This window comes from Fonsecaea pedrosoi (assembly GCF_000835455.1).
Source record: "Fonsecaea pedrosoi CBS 271.37 unplaced genomic scaffold supercont1.8, whole genome shotgun sequence".
Lineage (NCBI taxonomy): Eukaryota > Fungi > Ascomycota > Eurotiomycetes > Chaetothyriales > Herpotrichiellaceae > Fonsecaea > Fonsecaea pedrosoi.
This window is the reverse complement of record NW_013550608.1, coordinates 32415-54176: the sequence shown is the minus strand read 5'-3', so window position 1 is coordinate 54176 and position 21762 is coordinate 32415. Positions and strand designations below refer to the sequence as shown.

Genomic DNA, 21762 nt, shown 5'->3' with positions numbered 1-21762 from the left:
CTATCGTTTTCGGAAAGTCCAAGTGATACTTCTCGGTGGAGATGGATCACAATCAAATCGTCAGGCTGCGTGCTATCTACACAATACATGTTGGTCCAATGACTACATGTCAGCCCCAAGCTGCGAACTCCAAATAAAAATAATGCCCTCTGTGATTCAGGACCATGCATCCTCTTGATACTGATTCGCAGCTCTCATCTGCTTGACAACAGCAGCCGCCTCGGCGGGTGGCACGGCCCTCTGCTCGGAAATGATTTGTTCTAGCAGGCTACTCACGTCCTTTGCCATTGCCGCGTCGCCACAGACATAGAAATGAGCATCTTTACTGAGGAGGGAACTGATCTCTGCGCCAAACTGACGTATTTTGTCTTGAACATATAACTTCTTGTTAGGAGTCTGGCGCGAGAATGCTGTAATCATTCTGAAGTTGGATCCGAGGATTCGTCCATATTCCTGGATCGTCCGTCAGCACAAAAGCCTGGAAGTGTGGTGCTAGGAGACTTGTCACTTACCGCCCATTCCTCCTCGTAGATGAAGTCTTCTTTTTGCTCGCGACAGCCGAAGAACAGCATGGCCAGTCCTACATCAAGCCCTGCCTTCCTTTGCTCTAACCGCTCCTGCACAAATGCTCTAAACGGCGCAACACCTGTGCCAGGACCGACCATGATAATCGGCGTGGTGGTGCTGGCTGGTAGGCGGAATGTAGATGGTCGGATATACAGAGCAACACGAACGCCGTCGTAGTGCTTGCGGGGTGGATCAACGGTATAGCTGGCGGCGTAGGGGTCCCGTGAAGAGATATTATTGTGCTTCTGTTCAAGGGCAAGCAGATAGTTGGTTGCCACGCCCTTGAAGCAAAGATCGGTGGATGCGATAGGGTGAGTTTCTACCTTGGTCGTGATGCTCAGTCGGTGTTTCAACGCCAGTGATGACGATGATATAGAGTAGATGCGTGGTTGTAAGGCTACAAGGCTTTCCAGCAGCATGCTGAAAGGCACATTCTCCCATGTCGCGCCTTGGGCCACGAGCTCGAGCGTCTGGGAGATGTTCAGCTCTCGCTCAGTGATCTGGCTGTGGAAGTAGTCTTTGTCGTTTCCCAGCTTTTCAATTTCTGCTCTAGCATCCGCCGTAGGCGCGTAATTAGAGAGCTGCTGAATGAATTGTCGTGAAACCGAGGCCCCGATCTCCAGCCTGTATCGCACAATCGTGTCATAGGTGGTGGGAACAGGAAATGCTACTTTGGCAGTCCGCTCGATGGCCTTCACATCAACGACAGTGTCACGTTTCGACTCCAATCCGAAAACCCGAAGGAATCGATCTACTTCGACACCCGAGTTCACAGGCAAGATAGAGACATGGTCGCCCGTCTCGTAACTCAGGTCCGAGCCCATCAGGTCGAACTCCATGTGCAGGCAGTTTCTGTCTTTGGCTTTAAATATCTGACGAGCGACAGCCAGAGGAGCAGGGAAGGGGTTATGAGAGTCGAAAGGGCCTCTGAGGACACCCTGCAGCTGCAGTTTGTTGGGCTCGTCGAGATAGACCGCCGGGCTCGATTTGTCGAGGCCGGCGAGCTCAGAGACATCGAAGATAGGCTCATACACCGCAGTACGCTCGGTTAGGTTGATCTCTTGGGCCAGGGCTTTCCACATGGTTTCTTTCCAGGCCATAAAGTCTTCCTCCGTTGTCTTCTCTCCGTCGTCACCACGACCGGCCGGCGCGATTCGATGAGCACCAAGGCTTTCGAGAGTTGCGTCAATCTTCTTCGAGACAGCATTAAAGTGCTCGTACGTCGAATTTCCCAGGCCAAAGGATAAGTACTTCATGTTGGAAAGCGAAGAGCCTCCATTGTCAAAGGTGACATCGTCAGCCGTGATAAAATTATAGAAGTCCTGCGCATTGTCCGTCGGCTCTCCTTCTCCGAAGGTGGCCATGATGAACATGGCGACAGCCGTGCTCGGGAACTCGTTCAGGTTGGTGCAATCGTAGTCTTCCAGGTTGGCCAGCATGGTCCTCAGTCCAAAGCGAGAGTGACCCTCCTTTGCGAGCCGCGCAGCAATGTCCTCGGCAAAGCCTGTCTGCGAGCCGAAGAAGATGACGCAGTTCTTGTCGGAGGCTTTCATTTGCTCAACAATGTTTCGGCTGCCATTGTTGGCTGGCAGTTTCTTGAAGCCGGAGGATTTTGCTGGTGACTTCTTACTCGCAAGGTCCTGAAGATACCAGAGTGCTGCTACAATAAGGAAGACCAGGACAGTGGCGATCTCAGATCCGCTGAGGGAGCCTATCTTGTGCATAAGGATATCTGCATTGGCGGCAGATCCGAGCTTTGCTGATGCCATTTTTGAAGGTGATGTTTGGTGGTTGAAGCGGTCAATGTCCTGGATTGTTAGAAGCTGTAAAATCCATGCCCCGGTATACAGGGTTGAGGAGATATAGGCCCCAGCAGAGAGTGCTCTGTAGCCTTTTGTCCAGGCCCATGCCCTGGCCTCTCCTCCACGGTGCCGGGGCTCTTCATGGGGTTGCAATGCTCCTGGCTGGACTCGCAGACTCTGGCATGTAGCCACGGTGCTAATTGTCCGCATCCCGCTGCGCTGTGGTACACATAGGCTAGCCAGGCTATTTGTCCGAGCTCATCTCCAGGTGTATTCGTCGCTAGGCGTTGGCATAGATTTACCCAGGTTCGGGGGGTTTTCGGGGCATATTCTGGGGCGACGTGGAGCCAACTGGACCCTCATGCTATCAGATTCCAATACCCGGACCAAAATCCGGATGGTCTCGGAGCCTAGATGGTTAATGTCATACCACTGGTCGATATGGCCCAACTACACGAGCAGCACTCGTCTCGGACCAGAAAGTGCAGGTCGAGCAGAGTGCCAGTATTCAGCGGCGACAGTCCGCCTGGTCTTGGCACCACCCGCTTTGGACTGTAGCCTGCCTCTTTACTCCAACATCATGTGACCTGGTTCAACTTCACTCCAGTCTCAGCCAGGAGGACCACGCAGGTGTCCAGAATGTTCAAAGGATGGTGCCTCAAAGTTGTTTCTCCGGAGGGGAATAGAGCAGCTGAGCTAGCTGCATGGCCGTGGCTGCTTCATGCATGTACTTTATGGCTCCAATTGTCTAGACTTAAAGCCTCAACCACATCTACTTACATCACCCAATGGCGTCAAGATTGAAACTCGTGGTCTGTCCTCTTGCACAGAAGGCACGGGCTGTCAAAGCACTTGTGGCGTTCGATGCCGAAGCTGGTCCATGCAATATCATGAGTGGCTTTCAGAGACGGCCGTCTCTCATGGGCAGTGGCTCAAGGCAAAGCGGTGGATGTGAATGCGATTTGCACATATGTATAGCTCTAACGGGGTGAAGATCTCGCTCTTCCTCAAGATGCTTGTCATGTTCTAATACCGTCAATAGGTCTGTCATTCATACCAAAATCCCGATAAATCAATAGTATTGGGGCCTACATTGACTCCAGATATTTCTCAACGCGTACACAGATGCTCCCACATGGAATCGCAGTGATTAAGTCATGACTGCTAGGAATAGGGAGGGTTGGAATGTTGTTGGAGCAATGATTTGGTACGAGCTGGAGTTGAAAGATACATTCTCGGGTTCCTTATGAGGGACTTTGGCACTCTACCTGACGCAGGCTTCGTCTTGTACATTGGCATGCACGGAGGAGGCCATGCCGCAGATTATGAAAACAACAGCGATTGGTTCCACTGGCCCGTCCAGCTCAGCGCCGTCTACGTGTATCCGTTTCGCTGACTAAATCGTTAGTGGGAAATACAAGGACAACCACTTGGGTCACGCACTTTACGCTATCCGCTCAAGTTCCGATTGAGATGCTCATCATAACCATGCCCCTTGAACACCCCTTCCGCCTTGAAGAATGCTTTTATACACTCCAGACTCTCAAGCCACCTCATTTATCGACTCGAACAAGATTTACCTTTGAGTTACTTGGGCGGAGGCATTGTGTCTACCCCTTGTCCATCAACCTGGCTGACCGACTAGCCGCGGCCCACATGTCTGTTGGAAACCTGGAGATGGTCAACTCGACATTGTTGTCAACACGCGTATCTGTTTGCGGGTTGGTAACGAACACTCCGCCAACGATCGTAATACCCACACGGTGGGTTTGGCCTTCAAGCTTAACGCTCTCGCATCACGGCATCAAGGCTACTTCCCACGGCTCCGTCCTGCTTGCAACACCGAACTTGATCCAGAAATGGCCGTGCAAGCGCCTTTCCTACTGATTGTACCTCCACAAGGACACCAACTGTTCAACTACCTCAGAGGCGACCTTTGAAGCTGCGAGCAACTCTTTCGCCGGCCGAGCTGGGGATTCTCTTGTCGGAGACCATGGCTGACTTCAACGCGAAGTCAAGGTGTATCTGCGCGGCGACGGTAAGAAAAAGCAGCATTTTGGCACCTGTACAGTGAGCGTCAACGAAAGGACCAAGAAATAGATGCTGGATGCTCGGGGCGATGACTAACCGGTGGATCAAAGAAGCAGCCCAACGGCCTAGCTAAGGAGTGGGCTGACGAGACCGAGGTAACACATACATGATTCACGGATGGACCGGATGCTCTAGCGAAAGATGGCTCAATCGACATTGTGCTTTGATCCTATAAACTATTGAGTTGGTAATGGACCACACCACATAAATTCCTTCTAGACTGAGTGTCGCTACTGTAGTAAGAACAAGCGAGCATGCGTACACTGCTGCGGTAGGCTTAGATAGCTTACAGAAGAGTACGTCCTAAACTTCCATTGCGTGATTTATTCGGTTCACCGGTTCAGCTGCTCTCATGTTGACTTCACTATCACCTCGAACCCTTCTAGGTGTGATTAGCGTAACCTTTCCGTTTTATCAAATATTAATACATAGGTATATATTAAATCAACGGAATTCCTTCCACAATTCCTCGCTAGGACTGGTCAAACTAGCATCAGCTTGTAGGCGTGCTGGCGATGAAATGTCGACAACCCTCCTCCTTCGAACGATAGAAAGACAGGTACTAAGGGGCATACAGGCAGTATCACTGACCTCCCTACCTCATCCACCTCCTCCTTCCTTCCCTGCGAAAGAATGACAACAAAAAAAACCCTGCGAAGCCGGGTTTTCGCTCACCACATCCTCCTATTCGACTGGAGGTTATGGCAGAGTTTTTGATAGGCGTCGGCAATGCGATCTGGTCTTGGCATTGTGGGGAATCGCCTGAATACGCTGAAAGTGCCGCTTTCAAAACTATCTATGAGGTCCTTGCCCCTCTGCCCCTTCAATTCGCCCTTGTATGGACGGCCCAGTCCTGTCCTGCACCTTCGTCTGCACATTCGCCCTCCCGTCACCAAATCGGGATCTGAAAAGTGTCCGTCGAGGGTTTGTCGCTTTCTGCATATACATGAACAGTCCCTCTCTCCCAGCATGCTTAAGAGCACATGCGACCTAGCAACATGTTTGATGTTAGCACCAACCCGACCACCAAGGAAATGATATACAGTACCAGTGTACAGAGCCATGTATTAATAAAAAAGAAACCAGCATTTTCTGGCAAAACCTAGAGACGTATCGATGGCCAACACTGGTGCCTCCGAGCCACTTGATCTCATCACCAAGGTTAAAATTGACCATCTGTCGCACAAATTTGCTACGTGGATCCATATCCAGCGCTTGCGGCTGAAGTCCTACGTGCAAGGGACAGATTGGTAGGTATCGGCATCGCATGCCAGCAACTTGAGAACAACTTGGCTAAGTAGAATCCAGATTCAGGAAAGTTTTACTATCACTTTGCAAGTATGCTGGGTGACTTTGATCCGCTCCTTGACAAGCAATTGCAGTCCTTGAAGAGCTTCTTGGGCAGGATGCGACATCTACGCCGACTGTGCCAAGCTGGACAAGACAGCAAGCTGTCCGGCCGACACCCGCAGACAGAATGAAACCGACGTTAATGGCACTGAAAAGTACAAGAACGCACAGTGGGTCTTTTGAAACACCATAGGCACAAACTGGGACAAATTACGGTGCTGGACATAAGACCAGCTTCCGCCAAGTCAGAAATTCCACCGGCCTGGGCACAAGTAGGTGGTCAAGATCCGCAGTTCTACCTCCTACGGCAACCTGTTCGGACCCAGTGTCACGACTTTAGGCTCCTTCGCAATGGCGGTCAAAGACCATCTTGATAGTCTCGACAGATGGTTCATGCTTCCGAATAAAGTCGTAGTATCTATCAACAATAGAGTCCGCTGGTAAATATACTCGCAAACATTCACACTCCATTTGGGTCTCTGCTCTCGGTCGTTAACGACGAAATCAACAGGATCCAGAAGTTTGAGGACGCGGTTGCTAAGTTGTACGACTACCTCAACTCCATGAATCCGTTTTTGGACGCCGCGAATGTGAACTAATGCAACGGCCACTATCATTCAAGTGACTCAAAATGAAATCTTACTAACGCATACACTTGGTTGATTTCGAAGGAAAAGGGTTGACTGTATAGTGACCCTCGATGTCTCTGACAAACTACTTGATCGACTGACTCACTGCTCACTTTGCTTCTTCACGGCCGTACTTACGCTGCTAAAGCTAGTCATGGCTCATCTTACGTGGCGAGATGCTCAGGTCTGCAAACGGAAGTGGACTTCGGAGAGGACAAGATACGCTGCTGACCTAAGTGGCATTGGGCAGTGATTAATTCTGAGTGCTGTGTATCAGACAGTGCCATTCTGTACGACTGGTTATGGTGGAGATTGTGGCTATCTTGTCGAAGAGAAATAAATAAGTCATGTATTTATAACATAAGTGCTCGATACTGCACTCGGCCTTGTAGAAGTTTGTATCTATGTGAGAGAGCTACTTAAATCTCTTGGCATCCGGCGTCTCCCAATTTCACTCAAATGGTGCAAGATCCTTCAACGACTTCTCATACTCGCGCTTGATTACTGCAACGTGCTTCTCGCTCCTTGGCTTGAAGATAACTTTGAAAGGACGTGGTGCGTGCAAGAGGCCGTTCGAGTAGTCCTCTGGATCAAGAGATATAGTTTTGCCTGTTCTAGGGTCGACCGGTTCTTTAATTTCAAAAGCCCAGATTAGCTTCGCAACGATTCGCCATTGATTGCGCTCAGCCAAGTGGACACCGGGGCACATTCGACGGCCAGCCCCGTACCCATAGTGATGTGCATCAGTGTTAGCGGAAAGGACGTTAACGGGAGGAGGTAAACTTATCTCTCAGTTTATAGTCGGCGCTCCCTGCATAGTCATTCGCCAACTTGTGGTGATTTATGTATCGGTCGGGATTGAATTTGAACGGGTCATCGTATCCTTCTCTTTCCATGTGGTGGACAGCCCAGATAGGAAGAAAGACAGTGGAGCCCTTGGGGATGAACATGCCTTCATACCAATCATCTTCGGCAGTGCTGCGAGGGAGGCCGGTTGCCACACTAGTTTTGGATCAGCGGAGATATCGTGGGGCTGAATGAAACATTCTACTCACGCCGGCCGCCATCTCATACCCTCCTTCACGATTGAGTTCACATAGGGCAGCCGGGAAAAGTCCGACCACTCAGGCATCCTTGATTCACGTCAGTTTCGATTTCAACTGAGTCTGCCTCTCAGAAGTCTCACCGTTCGCTTCCGCAGACATCAACCATTTGCTTGTATGCCTTCTCTTGAACCCATGGATTCTTGGCCAGTGCTAGAATCATGGTCAACATGGAGGACGAGGTTGTCTCGGCTCCCCCTTCTACCAACTCTCCGAAGAGCTGGTCCAAGGCGTGTTGTGACATGGGGAAGCCTTTGTTGTTATACTCGTTGAGGAGTCTGTCTGCAAGAGACACTCGATGGTCACCTCTAGCACGGCGCTCGTCAACCAGGCGTCGAGCTTTTGTCCAAATGTCGTGCATGCCTTTTCCAGCCGTCCGTGCGCGTCTCTTCCAGAATGCAAATCGCTCTGGCACTAGCTTCAGGATGGGGTACTCGTCGACTGGGGGATTTGCTCCTGGCTCGAGGGCTTCTCCAAACTATTCGTGTTGGTAGTCAATGTTTGGCCAGGAGAAGGGCAACGTGGCTTACCAAGTTGAGAGCATCGTAGACAGCCTATACCGATTAGCCAGTGTATGGTCGAAGTACAGTGTCAGGGACTCACATGACCCCAGAAGTTCTCAAATGTAGGGCCTCTATGCCCGTAGATCAAAATACATGCAATGGATGAAGTAGTCCGTCGGACATGGTTGTAGAAATTCTCGGGGTCCGTCAAAAGCTGATGGGTCAAGACAGTGACCCTGCTGGCGGTTAGAGATGCCACGAATACTTTGTCCATCTTGCACTTACTCGGCATCTTGCACCTTTGCAGCACTCTCATCTAAGATCCTAGGCTTCTCCGGGTTAAACCACGATGACTTGGTTTCGGACAAACCCTTACTCACCGAGAAATTGTGGGTTGCGATCCGACGCTTCTCCTTTGTCTCTACAGTGTTCGGGGCAAACACAATGCTGTCGCCAGAAGTGATGATATCGGCAACATAATTCTTGGGCCGTTCAGCATATATTAACCCTTTCTTGTCCCAGAGCTCATGGATGGCCTTCTTGTCACAAACAACAATCACATTTCGAGGGCCGAACTTGAGGGAGTAAACTCCTCCATACTGCAGACTCCACTCCTTGAACCTGGACACTTGTTGTGAGTGACAAGTATTAGGTATGAATGTTTGTCAGAGATCTCACTGCTTGTAGAGTCCGGTGACGGGGACCTGGTGTAGATTCCCGAGCAATGGTAAGGTTGGAGGTCCTGGTGGCATACGAGGGTCACGTCTGCCAATTCGCAATATCTTGAAAAGACCGGCAACGACAATGACCACTACGCCAAGATGAAAGAGAGTGATTTCGAACATCCTTGGGGTGAATTGACCTTGCCAAGGCCTTCAACAGTAACGAAGTAAAGTAAAATGCAAGGAGTACTGGTAATAAATGCTTCCGAACTAGCTCAATGGATTGGAAGTAATCCATGATATAAGTATAAGGCCCGCTCAAAGGCTCTGTTCATTCTAGGGTCATCATGCTTGCATTAACCCCCCACCAGATTATTGCAAGCGGCTGAATTCAGCGGTATGTTATCGGGCGGTCCTGACGGTCAGTGCTATATCGCTCCCGGTGGGAGTTTCACGGTCGCGGGGGATTTACATCTCAAATGTGGGGAGCCATTCGGGCAGTCAGACCTCACGGACAACAAACAGGAGCATTATTTACAGCTTACATATCCAATGGCCCGTAGGACATGTTATGTCAAAAGGATATAATATTAGCATGGATTCGCAGCAGTGGCATATTCGCCCGCTTCCTGTCATTCCCATATAAGCACACAAGGGCAAAAGACAAGACGGTTGCTCGATACATTCATATTCTGCGTTGAAGGCTATCCGCGATCACAATGGCTGCCAACAACTCCAACGGAGGATGGTATGACGAGGTAACAGTATCCTCCACGGAATGATGGCGCAGCTCTGACAAAAAGACAGACGGCTTACTCGACGCCCGAGGACGCCTTGAAGAAGATGACATTTCCCCCCAGCAAAGTACTCTTTCCTTCGTCTCAAGATAGGGTCCTCTTTATTCTGACCGGAACCCTTTAGTTGCACAAGCCCGAGCTGTATCAAGAAGAGCAGGAGATCTTAAACCACATCTGCGGCTGGTCCCACGTGATGAACAAGCTCTTTAATCAGTCCATCGAGCCTGGGCGGCCTTTCTACGACTTTGACGACGCCATGACATATGATATCTACGGTTTCACCCCTCGAGGCGGGATGTTGGAGCACTACAACCAGACATTCCACTATTTCTCCAACTCGAGATTCGAAATGAAGGACCTTGAGCCTGTGGCGACGTCCAAGACCTCGGGGTACATCACCATGATGCAGCGCCTAGTGGGTGGCACATCTGATGACGGTAACAAGTTCGAGATGACATACCGTATCACTTACATTCTTGCAAAGATTGACGGAGCTTGGAAGTTTGTTCATGAGCATGTTTCTTTCCCGGTTGAAATGTCAACCATGAAGGCCGATCCCACATGCACCATCGATCCCCTCAAGGCTTTTAAAGGTATCGCCAGCCAGTAGCCACTAGTGCAGCTGGACGATAAGTACATAGGTCTGGGGGACTGATAAAGTCACCTAACATTGTCACAAAGTCATGACAATTTATTAGAGACTGCAGTAATCTATTCACTCTTGTCCAAGTGCCGTCTCCAAGTCCTTGGGCAGGATGCCGTCTGTGGCCTCTGGAATCGGTAAACCCTGACCGAAGATCAAATTGTCATATCCGATCATGAAGCGGACTGGTCTAGCAAGCCAGTTGTCCTCGTCTCCTGTAATCGACAGTCAGGGATTAACTAACGCGAGCGGGGCATTGACTTGCTGTTCATCTTTTCGATGTATTCTGGGCTCGAAAAGAACGCTGCAGCATCCTCAATGGATGAGACCAGAATTTCACTACAACCGTCATACTCCAATAGTTCCATTCCCTCGATCAGAGTCTTTGCCGCTTCCTTGCACCTAGGAAGTGCATGGAACTGATCGTCCAGTCGGTCAAAAGCTTCAACTTTGGGAAGTCATTCTCTACTCACTTGAGTATATCGTTTGATGTTGAGCGCAAATGCCTTTGATGCCACGGCCAGATCCGCATGCACCTTGAGCGACAAAGCAGTGAGCATGGAGCACATCTATCAGATAGGAGATCGATCAAGCTCACCGTTTCCCAATGCCTGTGGAAATCCTCATGACTGATGTCGGGTCTTTTCGAGAAGAAGAAGCTCAACTTTACGTACGGTTGGTAGTTGGGCTTGGAGTTTGGGGATAGCTGCTTCAGGTCAAAGGTATGCTGAACAAGAAAGGAAGGCATCGACATCATTCACAAGTCCCGAGGGTTGTTGGAATTGAAAACATTGGATTGATTGTAGCTCGAACGGAGAAGAGCTTGAAGATGATTCATCCAGATATCTATAGAACACCATGAGCGGCCCATCTTCGGTACATGTCAGCATATCCAACGTGGGAATGACTGAAGCTTCTTCGGGATATATTCAGCGCGTCGCACTCCTTGATAGAGCAGCAGGAAAGCAAACACCCACTGTGAGGATGAAAAATGCGAGCCCCACAAGGATTCCATCCAGTTCTGCCTGACTTGACTTGGATGGCAGGGCACTTACGCACAGAACTATTTCTTTTGTCGCCTTGGTCGTTGGTTTCAAGGTGGTATTCAGTGCGGGATACTCTGCGCCTGGAGGTGCTGCGCGGGTGGTTCTCGGGTGGTTTGAAACTTGTGAAATTGCGCCGAAACGCGTCGTTGCTGATCTAGGTCTTACGGAGAGACGAACATCGCGTAAATTATGTTATGGTGCCTGTAAGAGGTGTTTACAAAAGATTTGTCTCCAGGGTTATGATTCACAGCAGCATGCTACGAACAATGACAAGCAAGATGGAATATACCAGGTTTGTAGTGGATCTCATCGTGCTGAGCACCAATGACTAACTCGCCAATAACTTAGACTTGGAACCTCAGGTCTAAAAATCTCGAAAATCATTCTCGGAGCAATGTCATTTGGCAGTTCAACATGGGAAAAATGGGTGCTGGATGAGGATGAATCTCTGCCTATCCTGGAACATGCATATAAAAGCGGCGTAAACACATGGGATACGGTAGGCTCGCTCGCTGACGGATGGTAGCATTAGAAAGAGAGACTTGCTCACCTTGGGATGCAGGCCGACTTCTACTCTCATGGAGAGAGCGAAAGAGTCATAGGCAAAGCGCTTCGGACGTTCAATATCCCGCGGCAGAATGTTACAATTTTGACAAAGTGCTACTTCGGCGTAAGCCACGATGGCAGTCAGCTACCTCTGACGGAATGTACTGTTAATGACGGGGCCATGGTGAACCGCGTTGGCCTCAGCCGCAAGCACATTCTCGATGCGGTCGATGCAAGCGTGGAACGCCTAGGCACGTACATCGACGTCCTCCAGATTCACAGATTGGACCGAGACACCGAAATGGAAGAGATCATGAGCGCGCTGAATGATGTGGTGCAGTCAGGCAAAGTGAGATATATCGGCGCAAGCAGCGTTCGTCTTCCCTAGCTGATGCTGCACAAGTGACTTTCTAACTCCAAAGCAGATGGCGGCGTGGGAGTTCCAGCGCATGCAGAATATTGCTGAAAGGCGCGGCTGGCATCGCTTCATTAGCATGCAAAATTACTTCAACCTGCTTTACCGAGAAGAAGAGCGGGAGATGATCCCATACTGTAAAGCTACGGGCGTGGGCATCATTCCTTGGTCTCCGGTGGCTCGGGGTGTGCTTGCACGGCCTTGGAAGTCTGAAAAGACTGTCCGCGAAGAGACTGACGCCTACCTCTCGGCGCTGGTCAGTAAAGAGAACGAAACGGACAAGGCTGTGGTCGATCGCGTTGAACAGGTGGCAATGAAAAGGGGTGTTCCAATGGCAGCGGTCGCAACAGCTTGGGTATTGAGCAAGGGTGCAAATCCTATACTCGGGCTTTCGTCCAAAGAAAGAATTGACCAGGCTATTGAAGCAATGAGTCTGAAGCTTTCTGATGAGGAAATCAGCTACTTAGAGGCGCCGTACCAGCCCAAGCACGTCTCCGGGTATTGAATGAAGGGAGGAAAATGCTGTTTGTGTGATTAGACCTCGAAGAAGAGGCTTGGGAAATCCCATGGCTGGGGATAAAGCAGAGAACATGACATCTGGAGCGTCTATTGAGTGCTTACGCGCATGCACCTGTCCGTATGAGACAGCGGAAGTCGAAAGACACGGCCATAAAGGGAAGGTGATGTAGATAGTATTGCCGAACACTCAGACTTCAGCGGGATCACACCGTTCCACCTTCATCTCTCGGATGATCTTACCTCAGTCCGACCGTGTTTCGGCAGCCCGCCAAAGGTCCAAGATGACTTCTGTTGGCTGCCCGGTGTTCCTGATCCCCCGGGCGTTTAAATATAGAGAGCACTCCAGCATTTTACACGGACTAGGAGACCCCAACTCAACAGTATCACCGTGTCGAAATGACATCCTTTACTGGAAAGGTCGTGACTGTTACCGGCGCTGCGTCAGGGATGGGACTGGCAACTGCTAAGCTCCTATGCTCTAGAGGGGCTCTGTTGTCGCTCGCAGACATTCGAAAAGATCACTTAGACGCGGCCTTATCACAGATTACAGAATCGAACCAATGTCCTGACAACACCAATATCTTGACCTTCGGCGTTGACATCAGAAAGAGCGAAGAGGTTGACAGCTGGATCGACGCAACCGTGAAGCACTTTGGGCGACTGGACGGCGCTGCCAACGTTGCTGGAGTTTTGGGAAAGTCATTTGGGACGGGTAGCTTGACAGAGATCGACGACCAGGAGTTCGACTTCATCACCGGTGTCAATTTCAAGGGCCTATTCAATTGCCTACGGGCTGAATTGAGAGTCATATCCAAAGGGGGAAGTATAGTTAATGCATCAAGCTCGACTGGCTTGGAGGGCCATCCCAAAAACTCTGTCTACTCGGCAACAAAGCATGCTGTGATCGGCCTGACCAAGAGTGCTGCGGGCGAGTTTGGCGAACAAGGTATACGAGTGAATTGCGTGGCTCCGTGAGTCCGATTTCACCGCCCACCATTCGGCAATGGCTAAATCCTACAGGGGTACCATCAAGACACCGATGGTGACGGCTATTGGTGGGTTGAACAAGGATAATATGTCTTCAGTTTTCGCCCGAGTGCCACTGAAGCGAATGGGTGAAGCAGATGAGGCCGCAAAGGTGTTCGTTTTCTTACTGAGCGACGAATCCAGCTACATGACTGGAGCGACGGTAGTAGTGGATGGAGGTTTATTATGCTAGCCTGCCAGCCGTGCATAGAGAAGAACTCCAAACATAGAGATCAATCGCAGCACAAGAGTGCCATTGGGGTCTGAGAGAACTGCGCGGTTACTTTTGTTAAGCCAGGATCTATGTACGGCGGTGTCGACTCTCTGCCCGCCCTCTCTGGTCGTCCACAGCCCCCTAGCTGATGAATGATAACACGGACCAATGTCGAATCAAACTTCCCGTCAATATATTTTGGTGGCTTACCAACCGTCCTGGCGGCAAGGTTACCTGATAGATGCAACATGTCTTCAGCATTTGATCGGCAAGATCAAATCATCCTCCCCCGCCATTCTCTTTCCCCGCTGAATTTCAACGGGTGGAGACAATCAATTCGGCTACAGCGCCGAAAGGTGGAGCAAACCAATAGAAATTACCCCGATTACTTGGCCGGATTAACTTGATGAGATGGCCAAATCGCCCGAGAACGAACCTCATTCCTTTCATACCGGGTCTCTTGTGGCAAGTCGGAGAATGGCTCGGAGTAGCCCCCTAGGGGCCTCCAGATGTGACAGCAGTTATGGTGTTGGTGATGCGCGAGGCGGATCCTTAGCAGCTTTACTATTACTGCCAGCGAAGAAGTTTGACACTGAATTGGATCTCTCTTAACGTAACCAACACTTCCTGCAACTTGGGTTTCGAGCTCAACATGATCATAATGGTGGACACACCAATCTGGTCCAAACCTTACCTCTGGGCGGCGGTGGTCGTCGTCGTTCTCGCCATCTATCGTCTCTTGCAGGTCGGCAAACGCGACCCTCGAATGCCCCCAGGTCCGCCTACGGTTCCAATTCTAGGAAATGCTCACCAAATTCCTCGCACCGGCCTCTACAAGCAGTTTCGAGAGTGGGCCAAGGAATACGGGCCAATCTTCAGTCTCAAACTTGGACCTTCGAATGTCGTTGTTCTGTGCGATCGAAAGGCGATCCATAAGCTTCTCGTCGAGAAAGGCGCCATTTACTCGGATCGTCCAGAGACTTATGTTGGCCAGCTTCTGACCAAGGGTGATCACCTGGCGGTCTCGCAGATGGATCCTCTCTGGAGAGAAAAGAGAAAGGTCATCGCGCACAACTTCTCACCTAAGCCATTGGACGAGAAGCATTTCCGAGTTCAGGAGGCAGAGTAATCATAATTCCCCTTACTGAGAAGTTGACTCAAGACTAATGCGCATCCTCAGGGCTACGATCCTCATGAACAACCTCTTGACAACCCCTGAAGACTTCTACAGGCAGATCAGGAGATACACGGCATCTGTAGTGAGCTCAATCACGTATGGGTATCGTGGCGAAACTCCGGACTCATTCTGGGCCAAAGTAGGTGACATGATACATTTTCGAGTGTGTCCACTAATGGTACTTTATAGGGCGTCTATGATGTGATGGACAAGGTAAAGCAACAATACTGGCGTCATTCTCGAGGTCATCCCTAACCTTTTACTTAGTGGACGGCTGCTATGGAACCCGGGGCTAACCCTCCAGTGGATGAATTCAAATTTCTCCGGTATATACCCATGTCGATGGCATTCTGGAAACGTCGGGCTGTCGAGGCTGGTTCTGTGATGGATAGTGTTTGGGGAGAGGCACGCCGCCGGATCGACGAGAGACGGGCTAAGGGCGAACGACGAAATTGTATCATCGACACTCTGCTGGACGAGTACGAAAAGAAGGGAATGCCATTCTCCAAGCATGGCTTCGACAACCTGATGGGTGAGCTAGTCGAAGGCGGTGCAGATACAACTGCAGCTCAGCTTCTTACCTTGATCCTCGCTTTTGGTCTCTACCCGGAAGTCCAGCAGAAGGCACGAAGAGAAATTGATGCTGTTTGTGGCACTGAGAGAGCTCCCCTCTGGTCCGACTTTGACCGACTACCATATATCAACTGCATTGTGAAGGAAGGCATGAGATGGCGCCCAGTGTACGCTTACCCGTTGATCCTCGCTAGCACACTTTGACTGACCTATCTTTCACAGGGCTGTCTCAGCACTACCTCACAGGGCACGGGAAGGTTCGTGATGCAGTCGGTACTGAAGGAGGTGGGCTCCGTAGCTGACACAGTAACAGACGATGTTTATGAGGGAATGTTGATCCCCAAGGATTCAACCGTCTTCCTCCCCACATGGGCCATCCATCACTCTCCCGAAATCTACCCTGATCCGGAAACCTTTAACCCAGATAGATATCTCCATCACCACAAGCTAGCTAGCGACTATGCTGGAAGTCCTGACTGGGCAAACCGAGATAAGTTCATCTCTCCCTGCGCAACGACCTTAAGAGGCTAACTTCATCTTTACATCATTATAACTATGGTGCCGGTCGACGTGTCTGCCCAGGCATGCATCTTGCCGAGCGCAACATGTGGCGCATCGCAGCAAAACTCCTCTGGGCCTTTGACTTCTCCGAGTATGTAGATCCTCGGACTGGAGTTAAGGCGCCCTTGGATCCCGATGCGTATAACCCAGGGATTCTTCAGGCGCCGTTGCCTTTTAAGATTGCTATCAAACCCCGAAGTGAGAAACATGTTCAGCGAATTCAACAAGAGATGTCGGACGCACTGGACTTTTTGAAACAGTACAGCTGAACCGGCTAAAGAACGGCGATCCGGAGGCCCTCCGGGAAATGCGATTGATGCCGTAGTTGTACGACCGAAGAATGTGAAATAGGGAGAACTTATCTTAGGTGGTAGCAAATAAACTATACTTTCGTTATGCTAACATGACTACCATCTTGAATGCCTAAGATGTAGATACCCAAACATCTATTGGTGTCCAGAAAACGAAAATATTGTTGAGGATCAACGACAGAAATGATCTCCGAGCCTCGTAGCACTGCTGGCGAATAACATGCAGGTCACGCCTACATTCTGAATGACCTACTCCGCTGGTTAGGAGCTCTCCAGTGACCAGAGGCTATCGGACCGTGTATACTATCGCCAGATGCTACTGGGAATCCACACACGCGAAAAAGACCTGTTAAGTGAATACCACAACAACATTTATCAATTATCACCTTTATCCAGTCTCAGTCAGCACATATCACCCAGGTTTTCCCAGGTTCTCCTAGGTACTTTCAGGAGGATATAATTTACAGTCTCCCGAGTACAGCGGTTGATCATGGTCACGTTGACAGTTGCCCATATAGAATGTTCAGCCCTGGCGGAGCACGGGTCAACCAGTGTGGCAGACTTTCAGTGACTCAGCAGACCTTACTCATACTCGTTGAAGATCTTCATGCACATATTGACCACCGGAGCCGTAGTAGGCAGTGTAGTAAGAAGACGAAGCCGTTATCAGCCCGTTATCAGCCCGTGGGTAAGATGTCTGTGCACTTCCACACAGTCCGACTCCAAGCGTGACAAGTGAATGGGGTGGGCCTCTTCTCCCTCGAAGCTGTGTATATTGTAGCTTGGCGACAAGCGAATCGCCAAGCATCTTCAGATTGTCTCGTTTCGGCCCATCATCGCTCGGATTGCCAGTACTGAGCGTCCCGTTGTAGAATGGCTCGTTCCCGAATTGGGGACCCCGCGGTCCTGTCGGTGGATCTCCAAGGCTGGGGGAGCCTCCGACCTCAGCCTCAGATATGCTCCGTCTAAGACTTGGGACTTTCAAGACAGGAGACCAAATCCATTTAAAGATGCGACTTCTATCCATGGGGCTAGTTTGACGGCGGACGCGTACTTTCCAACCTCACACCCAGGCTGTAACATTGGTGACAAGATGTTGCGACTCACGCGGTATAATATCTTGATTGTCTGTGCTGCTTGCCTTGGCGCATACTCTTACGGCTTTTCGTATGCCGTCTTTGTCACTTCCATTGGAGAACCTGGGTTTTTCACTTATTTTGAATTGGACCGTGGGTTGATACGGACTGCATCCCTGTCGTATTTAGCTAACCTGTGCCTGTAGCAACCTCGGACTACACTGCTACTTTGATCGGAGCCATCAGTGGGCTCTTCTGTGCCGGAGCTGCTTTTGGAGCCATCATACAATCCTACACGAGTGACAAGTATGGTCGACGAAAAGCCCTCGCCTTCGGCGGCGCCATCTCAGTGGTTGGCTCCGCGGTTGTGGCTGGCTCTATCAACATACCGATGTTATTCGTCTTTCGATTCATCACTGGCCTAGGAGTAGGCCAACTGCTGGCTCTGGTCCCGCTGTACGTGGCAGAGGTCGCACCACCCCACCGTCGAGGCCTTCTCAGTGCACTTGTTGGGGTTGGATTCTCTTTAGGTTATCTCAGGTATTGAACCTCACCGATGGAAGTGTGGAATCCTCTTCTGATTTTCTCCGCAGCTCCGCGTGGATTGGTTACGGCACGTACTTTACCACAAACAACACAGTTCAATGGCGTATGCCTCTTTGTTTGGCTCCACTGGCTCCTCTGGGGCTGGTGATTGTCTGCTACTGGATCCCTGAATCTCCCAGATGGTCGGTTTGGGTAGGCCACGACGCAGAGGCATGGAGAACAATTCAGAAAGTGCATCACGACCCTAATGACTCGCGAGATGCAGCTGCACACGCGGAATTCATCCAAATCAAGAGACAAGTGGCACATGACAAGGAGATGAAAGCATCATTTGTCCGCATGTTCACCGTTCCTTCATGGAGGAAGCGCACTCTCTTGGCCATCTTGATCATGTTTGCCGTGCAATCATCTGGCTATAACGGGATCACCTCCTACCTGGTTCTCGTCGCTCAATCGGCAGGAATGACGGGTGCGATGCCTCTCCTGATGTACGCTATCTATGTTGTCATTGCGGTCTTTTTCAACTTTGTCAACGCCGTCGTCATCGATCGGGTTGGGCGGAGAAGAATGCTGCGTAAGTACATCTTGTAGAGCTGGATTCCAGAGACGGTGAGAGCCGTCGGCTAACGAGTGCTGCAAACAGTCATTGGCATTGTCTGGACCGGATCATGTCTCCTTGCTGCCGCTCTTCTCAGCTGGAAGTATGCGGGTACCTCGCACAAGGCTGGCAACGGTGCTGCAATGTTTTTCTTCATGATGTTTGGACTGGGACTGGGACTGTTCCTTGATCCAACTCAGTTCGTGGTGAGTGGCGTTCCCACACGTAGAGGCAGAACTGTTGCTGATCAAACGTCTCAGTGGTGCTCCGAGGCATTTCCAACTACCATTCGAGCCAAGGGTCTCACTATTGCCCTGTTCACATACTTTGTCTCGACGATATTGTACACAGCACCAGCACCTAAGGCCTTTGCAAATATTGGTTGGAAGTTCTACCTGGTCTTTATCTCCTGTGACATTGTGTGCTTCGCTATGCTGTACAAATGGCTACCGGAGACAGGCAACCTGACCCTGGAGGAGATAGGTAAGCTGTTTGGGGATGAAGTTGTGACCCACTTTGCCCAAGATGGCAATGGCCTGGTTGAAGTGGACGCCATGGCCGACTTCGATGAGAAATCTATCACTACGCAGATTGAGGAAGCCACACCGATCCACGGTGGAAAGTGATTATGTCACCACCACGAAGTCCAGGAGCAGGGGTAACCAGGAAGTGGACGAATTCGAACTTGAAGTTGCTCATGGGAGATTGTGCACAGTTTGGTAGTAGATAGCTCCGTGAGGAAGCAGGGGGCCAATGAGCTGTGAACGAAAGATTCTGTCTCTCTTGTCACCTCAAGTTGTGGATAAGTTTTGAGGGTGCAGTTGCTGGTGCGATCAAAAATGAGACGCTGTCATCAAAGAAATGAACAAGTGTAGCTTGCATCAAGTAGAACTCCTAAAGAGGGTATTGCCGACAAGAGAAGGCCTCAGATTGTTCTCGTACAGTATGAAAAAGGTGAATGTCAGCTGTTGCAGCTGCTCGAAGAACGTACAGCCTCATGAGAATGAATTGGTAGTGACGCGGCCAGTCGTGCCCCAGCTTCCCAAACGCCACCCGTCATCGCAGCCTCACAAGCTGAAAAGGCGAGAAACATGTCATGCCAAGTTCTCCAACTCCGCCACTGTTGCTGTTGTGGACTCTCCACAGTCACGTGCTCCTGCACGAGACCTATCAGGGGCACCTGCCACTTCATACCTGACATAGCAATAGATAGGTGTCTTCGGCACTCCCATAGAAGATAGCCAGACAATCAACCGTACCACACCTCTACAGTTGCACTGCGGCTAAAATAGGTTGTGTCAGCATGGCGTTGGTTGGGAATCAGCCCTTGCGGAAAGAAAGGAGCAGACAAAGTATTCGACTACAACCATCACCACCGGTGCTTCTTTGCTAGAGGGTGCTGACCTTGCTGGGCCAAGTGGTAGAGTTCCGATCCTTATCAGAGGATCATATGAGAAAGCTTACAGCGAATAGCTATCTCCGTCGATCTCGCCCGCCGTCAGATTTCCACTGATCAAGCCAGGATAGCCTCCGCACCTGAATGCTTGCCTTTTTACGACCATGACGATCGTGCTACCCATGTTGAACCCAGACGACAGAATAAGTTCTCCTCTTTCCCCAAGCCCCTATCACCCTGCACGTAATTACTCATCTGAACTCGAGATTTTTCATCCCGCCACAGCGGGGCCGAAGTCTAGACCCAAGATCAATTCACTTTTTCGATAAATCCAGACTAGTCTAAGCCAATTGCCCCGCTCCAAGGAATGATGTGAGCCAATGATAATTTGGCCGCAGATACTAGCCTTTCCTGAGTGGCAGTCTCCAGCCACCAATAAAAGTATGATATTTTCCATGTGGTTCCGGAATCGGTACGGGGGACTGTTGTCTACCTGGTAGCGAAGTGGGGTAAAGCCGGGGATTCAGAGTCTGGAGAGGTGCCAAGGTGAGCAAGGTCTGTATTTTCTGAATCTCACCCACCTAGTCTTCTCATTGCCGTTGTAACAACAGTCTCGCGATCCCATGTTGTATGTTTGTCTACGATATCTTTGCCCATCGATTTGACCCTATGGCTGCTGTGGACAACAAAACCCGGGCTACCGTGAGGTCGGCTCTGGCATGTGATTTGTGTAAAAAGTAAGTGGTGCGCCCCGGTTTCTGCGCGAATACCCCGGAGAGAAGCTCAATGATGAGAAAGATGCACCGATAGCGGAACCGTAGATACCCCGGGCTATTCTTCTTCTTCACAGCTCTCCATGTGCCAATGAGAAGCGACTGACTAGAGATTTGTAGGAGAAAGTCCAGATGGTCAGCAACCTCGCCGCCACCCCGTCAAACCTCGTTACTAACGCGTCCGTGCTACAGTGATCGACAGATTCCATCATGTTCGTTCTGCCGACAGACCTCCAACACCTGTACATATCCTACGGCCCGCTTGAAACCAGGACCCAAATTAGGTGAGTAGGATGTTGACGTGTCATGAGAGGACTGGCCATCTTACGATCAATAAGGCTCTAGCCATCGTCGTCGCTGCGCACGATCATCATACCCTCCGACAGGGCAAGCAGTCATTCAATCTCACTTCTTAAACGCTTCTCAGAATGGTGCGCTCCAGCATCAACCCAGTGACGGTATCCATACAACCTTTGCAGGCGAAGGCGACGGTATACTTTCATCACCAGAAGATTTTTCCATCAATGCCTCGTCAGAGTCTCCGCGCAGCATCACAACCTCCCAGGTGGCAGTCTTGAACTTTGCAAAAGCCATTAGTCTCTCTAGAATCCTGTATCCCTCCCATGAACCTTCTCTTGGCCCGGCCCCTGCCCAGAAAGAACGTTCCCAACCCGGATTTTTGTTGGTTCTTGCAGGAGCCCAGGAGAACTTGGCGAAGGCCTGCGAAGTGCTTCGTATGTCCATCAAGCAAGCCCAGTCATGGTAAGCAAGGCCCTTCCCTTCGTCTTCACACCCCGACCAGATGGCTGCTTTGTCGTGTATGAGTTGAGCTGACCTC

At 50.5% G+C, this 21762-nt stretch overlaps 9 protein-coding genes across 9 annotated transcripts; 6 read left to right on the top strand and 3 right to left on the bottom strand.

The window, feature by feature from the left end:
- Nucleotides 1–156: 156 nt before the first annotated feature.
- Z517_11310 (uncharacterized protein) lies at nucleotides 157–2336 on the bottom strand (the record flags this gene model as incomplete). The annotated part of the gene is made up of 2 exons (XM_013422894.1): nucleotides 157–453; nucleotides 513–2336. 2 exons carry the CDS (start codon nucleotides 2334–2336, stop codon nucleotides 157–159), a joined length of 2121 nt encoding a protein of 706 aa, XP_013278348.1.
- A 4554-nt stretch (nucleotides 2337–6890) lies between these two features.
- Nucleotides 6891–8890, bottom strand: Z517_11309 (uncharacterized protein; the record flags this gene model as incomplete). Its single annotated transcript, XM_013422893.1, has 9 exons — nucleotides 6891–7053; nucleotides 7223–7441; nucleotides 7495–7572; nucleotides 7626–8020; nucleotides 8073–8096; nucleotides 8146–8281; nucleotides 8331–8374; nucleotides 8426–8666; nucleotides 8724–8890. 9 exons carry the CDS (start codon nucleotides 8888–8890, stop codon nucleotides 6891–6893), a joined length of 1467 nt encoding a protein of 488 aa, XP_013278347.1.
- Nucleotides 8891–9426: 536 nt separating this feature from the next.
- On the top strand, nucleotides 9427–10114 carry Z517_11308 (uncharacterized protein; the record flags this gene model as incomplete). The annotated part of the gene is made up of 3 exons (XM_013422892.1): nucleotides 9427–9465; nucleotides 9515–9571; nucleotides 9629–10114. The coding sequence occupies 3 exons, from the start codon at nucleotides 9427–9429 to the stop codon at nucleotides 10112–10114; spliced, it is 582 nt and encodes a 193-aa protein (XP_013278346.1).
- A 105-nt stretch (nucleotides 10115–10219) lies between these two features.
- On the bottom strand, nucleotides 10220–10901 carry Z517_11307 (uncharacterized protein; the record flags this gene model as incomplete). The annotated part of the gene is made up of 4 exons (XM_013422891.1): nucleotides 10220–10362; nucleotides 10392–10566; nucleotides 10621–10683; nucleotides 10746–10901. 4 exons carry the CDS (start codon nucleotides 10899–10901, stop codon nucleotides 10220–10222), a joined length of 537 nt encoding a protein of 178 aa, XP_013278345.1.
- Nucleotides 10902–11471: 570 nt separating this feature from the next.
- Nucleotides 11472–12659, top strand: Z517_11306 (uncharacterized protein; the record flags this gene model as incomplete). Its single annotated transcript, XM_013422890.1, has 4 exons — nucleotides 11472–11485; nucleotides 11542–11692; nucleotides 11756–12112; nucleotides 12165–12659. 4 exons carry the CDS (start codon nucleotides 11472–11474, stop codon nucleotides 12657–12659), a joined length of 1017 nt encoding a protein of 338 aa, XP_013278344.1.
- A 410-nt stretch (nucleotides 12660–13069) lies between these two features.
- Nucleotides 13070–13892, top strand: Z517_11305 (uncharacterized protein; the record flags this gene model as incomplete). The annotated part of the gene is made up of 2 exons (XM_013422889.1): nucleotides 13070–13644; nucleotides 13694–13892. 2 exons carry the CDS (start codon nucleotides 13070–13072, stop codon nucleotides 13890–13892), a joined length of 774 nt encoding a protein of 257 aa, XP_013278343.1.
- Nucleotides 13893–14565: 673 nt separating this feature from the next.
- On the top strand, nucleotides 14566–16194 carry Z517_11304 (uncharacterized protein; the record flags this gene model as incomplete). Its single annotated transcript, XM_013422888.1, has 6 exons — nucleotides 14566–15038; nucleotides 15094–15229; nucleotides 15280–15303; nucleotides 15358–15830; nucleotides 15886–15920; nucleotides 15977–16194. The coding sequence occupies 6 exons, from the start codon at nucleotides 14566–14568 to the stop codon at nucleotides 16192–16194; spliced, it is 1359 nt and encodes a 452-aa protein (XP_013278342.1).
- A 53-nt stretch (nucleotides 16195–16247) lies between these two features.
- On the top strand, nucleotides 16248–16493 carry Z517_11303 (uncharacterized protein; the record flags this gene model as incomplete). Its single annotated transcript, XM_013422887.1, has 1 exon — nucleotides 16248–16493. The coding sequence occupies one exon, from the start codon at nucleotides 16248–16250 to the stop codon at nucleotides 16491–16493; it is 246 nt and encodes an 81-aa protein (XP_013278341.1).
- Nucleotides 16494–17628: 1135 nt separating this feature from the next.
- Z517_11302 (uncharacterized protein) lies at nucleotides 17629–19381 on the top strand (the record flags this gene model as incomplete). Its single annotated transcript, XM_013422886.1, has 5 exons — nucleotides 17629–17764; nucleotides 17818–18151; nucleotides 18205–18731; nucleotides 18801–18961; nucleotides 19016–19381. 5 exons carry the CDS (start codon nucleotides 17629–17631, stop codon nucleotides 19379–19381), a joined length of 1524 nt encoding a protein of 507 aa, XP_013278340.1.
- Between the last annotated feature and the right edge of the window lie 2381 nt (nucleotides 19382–21762).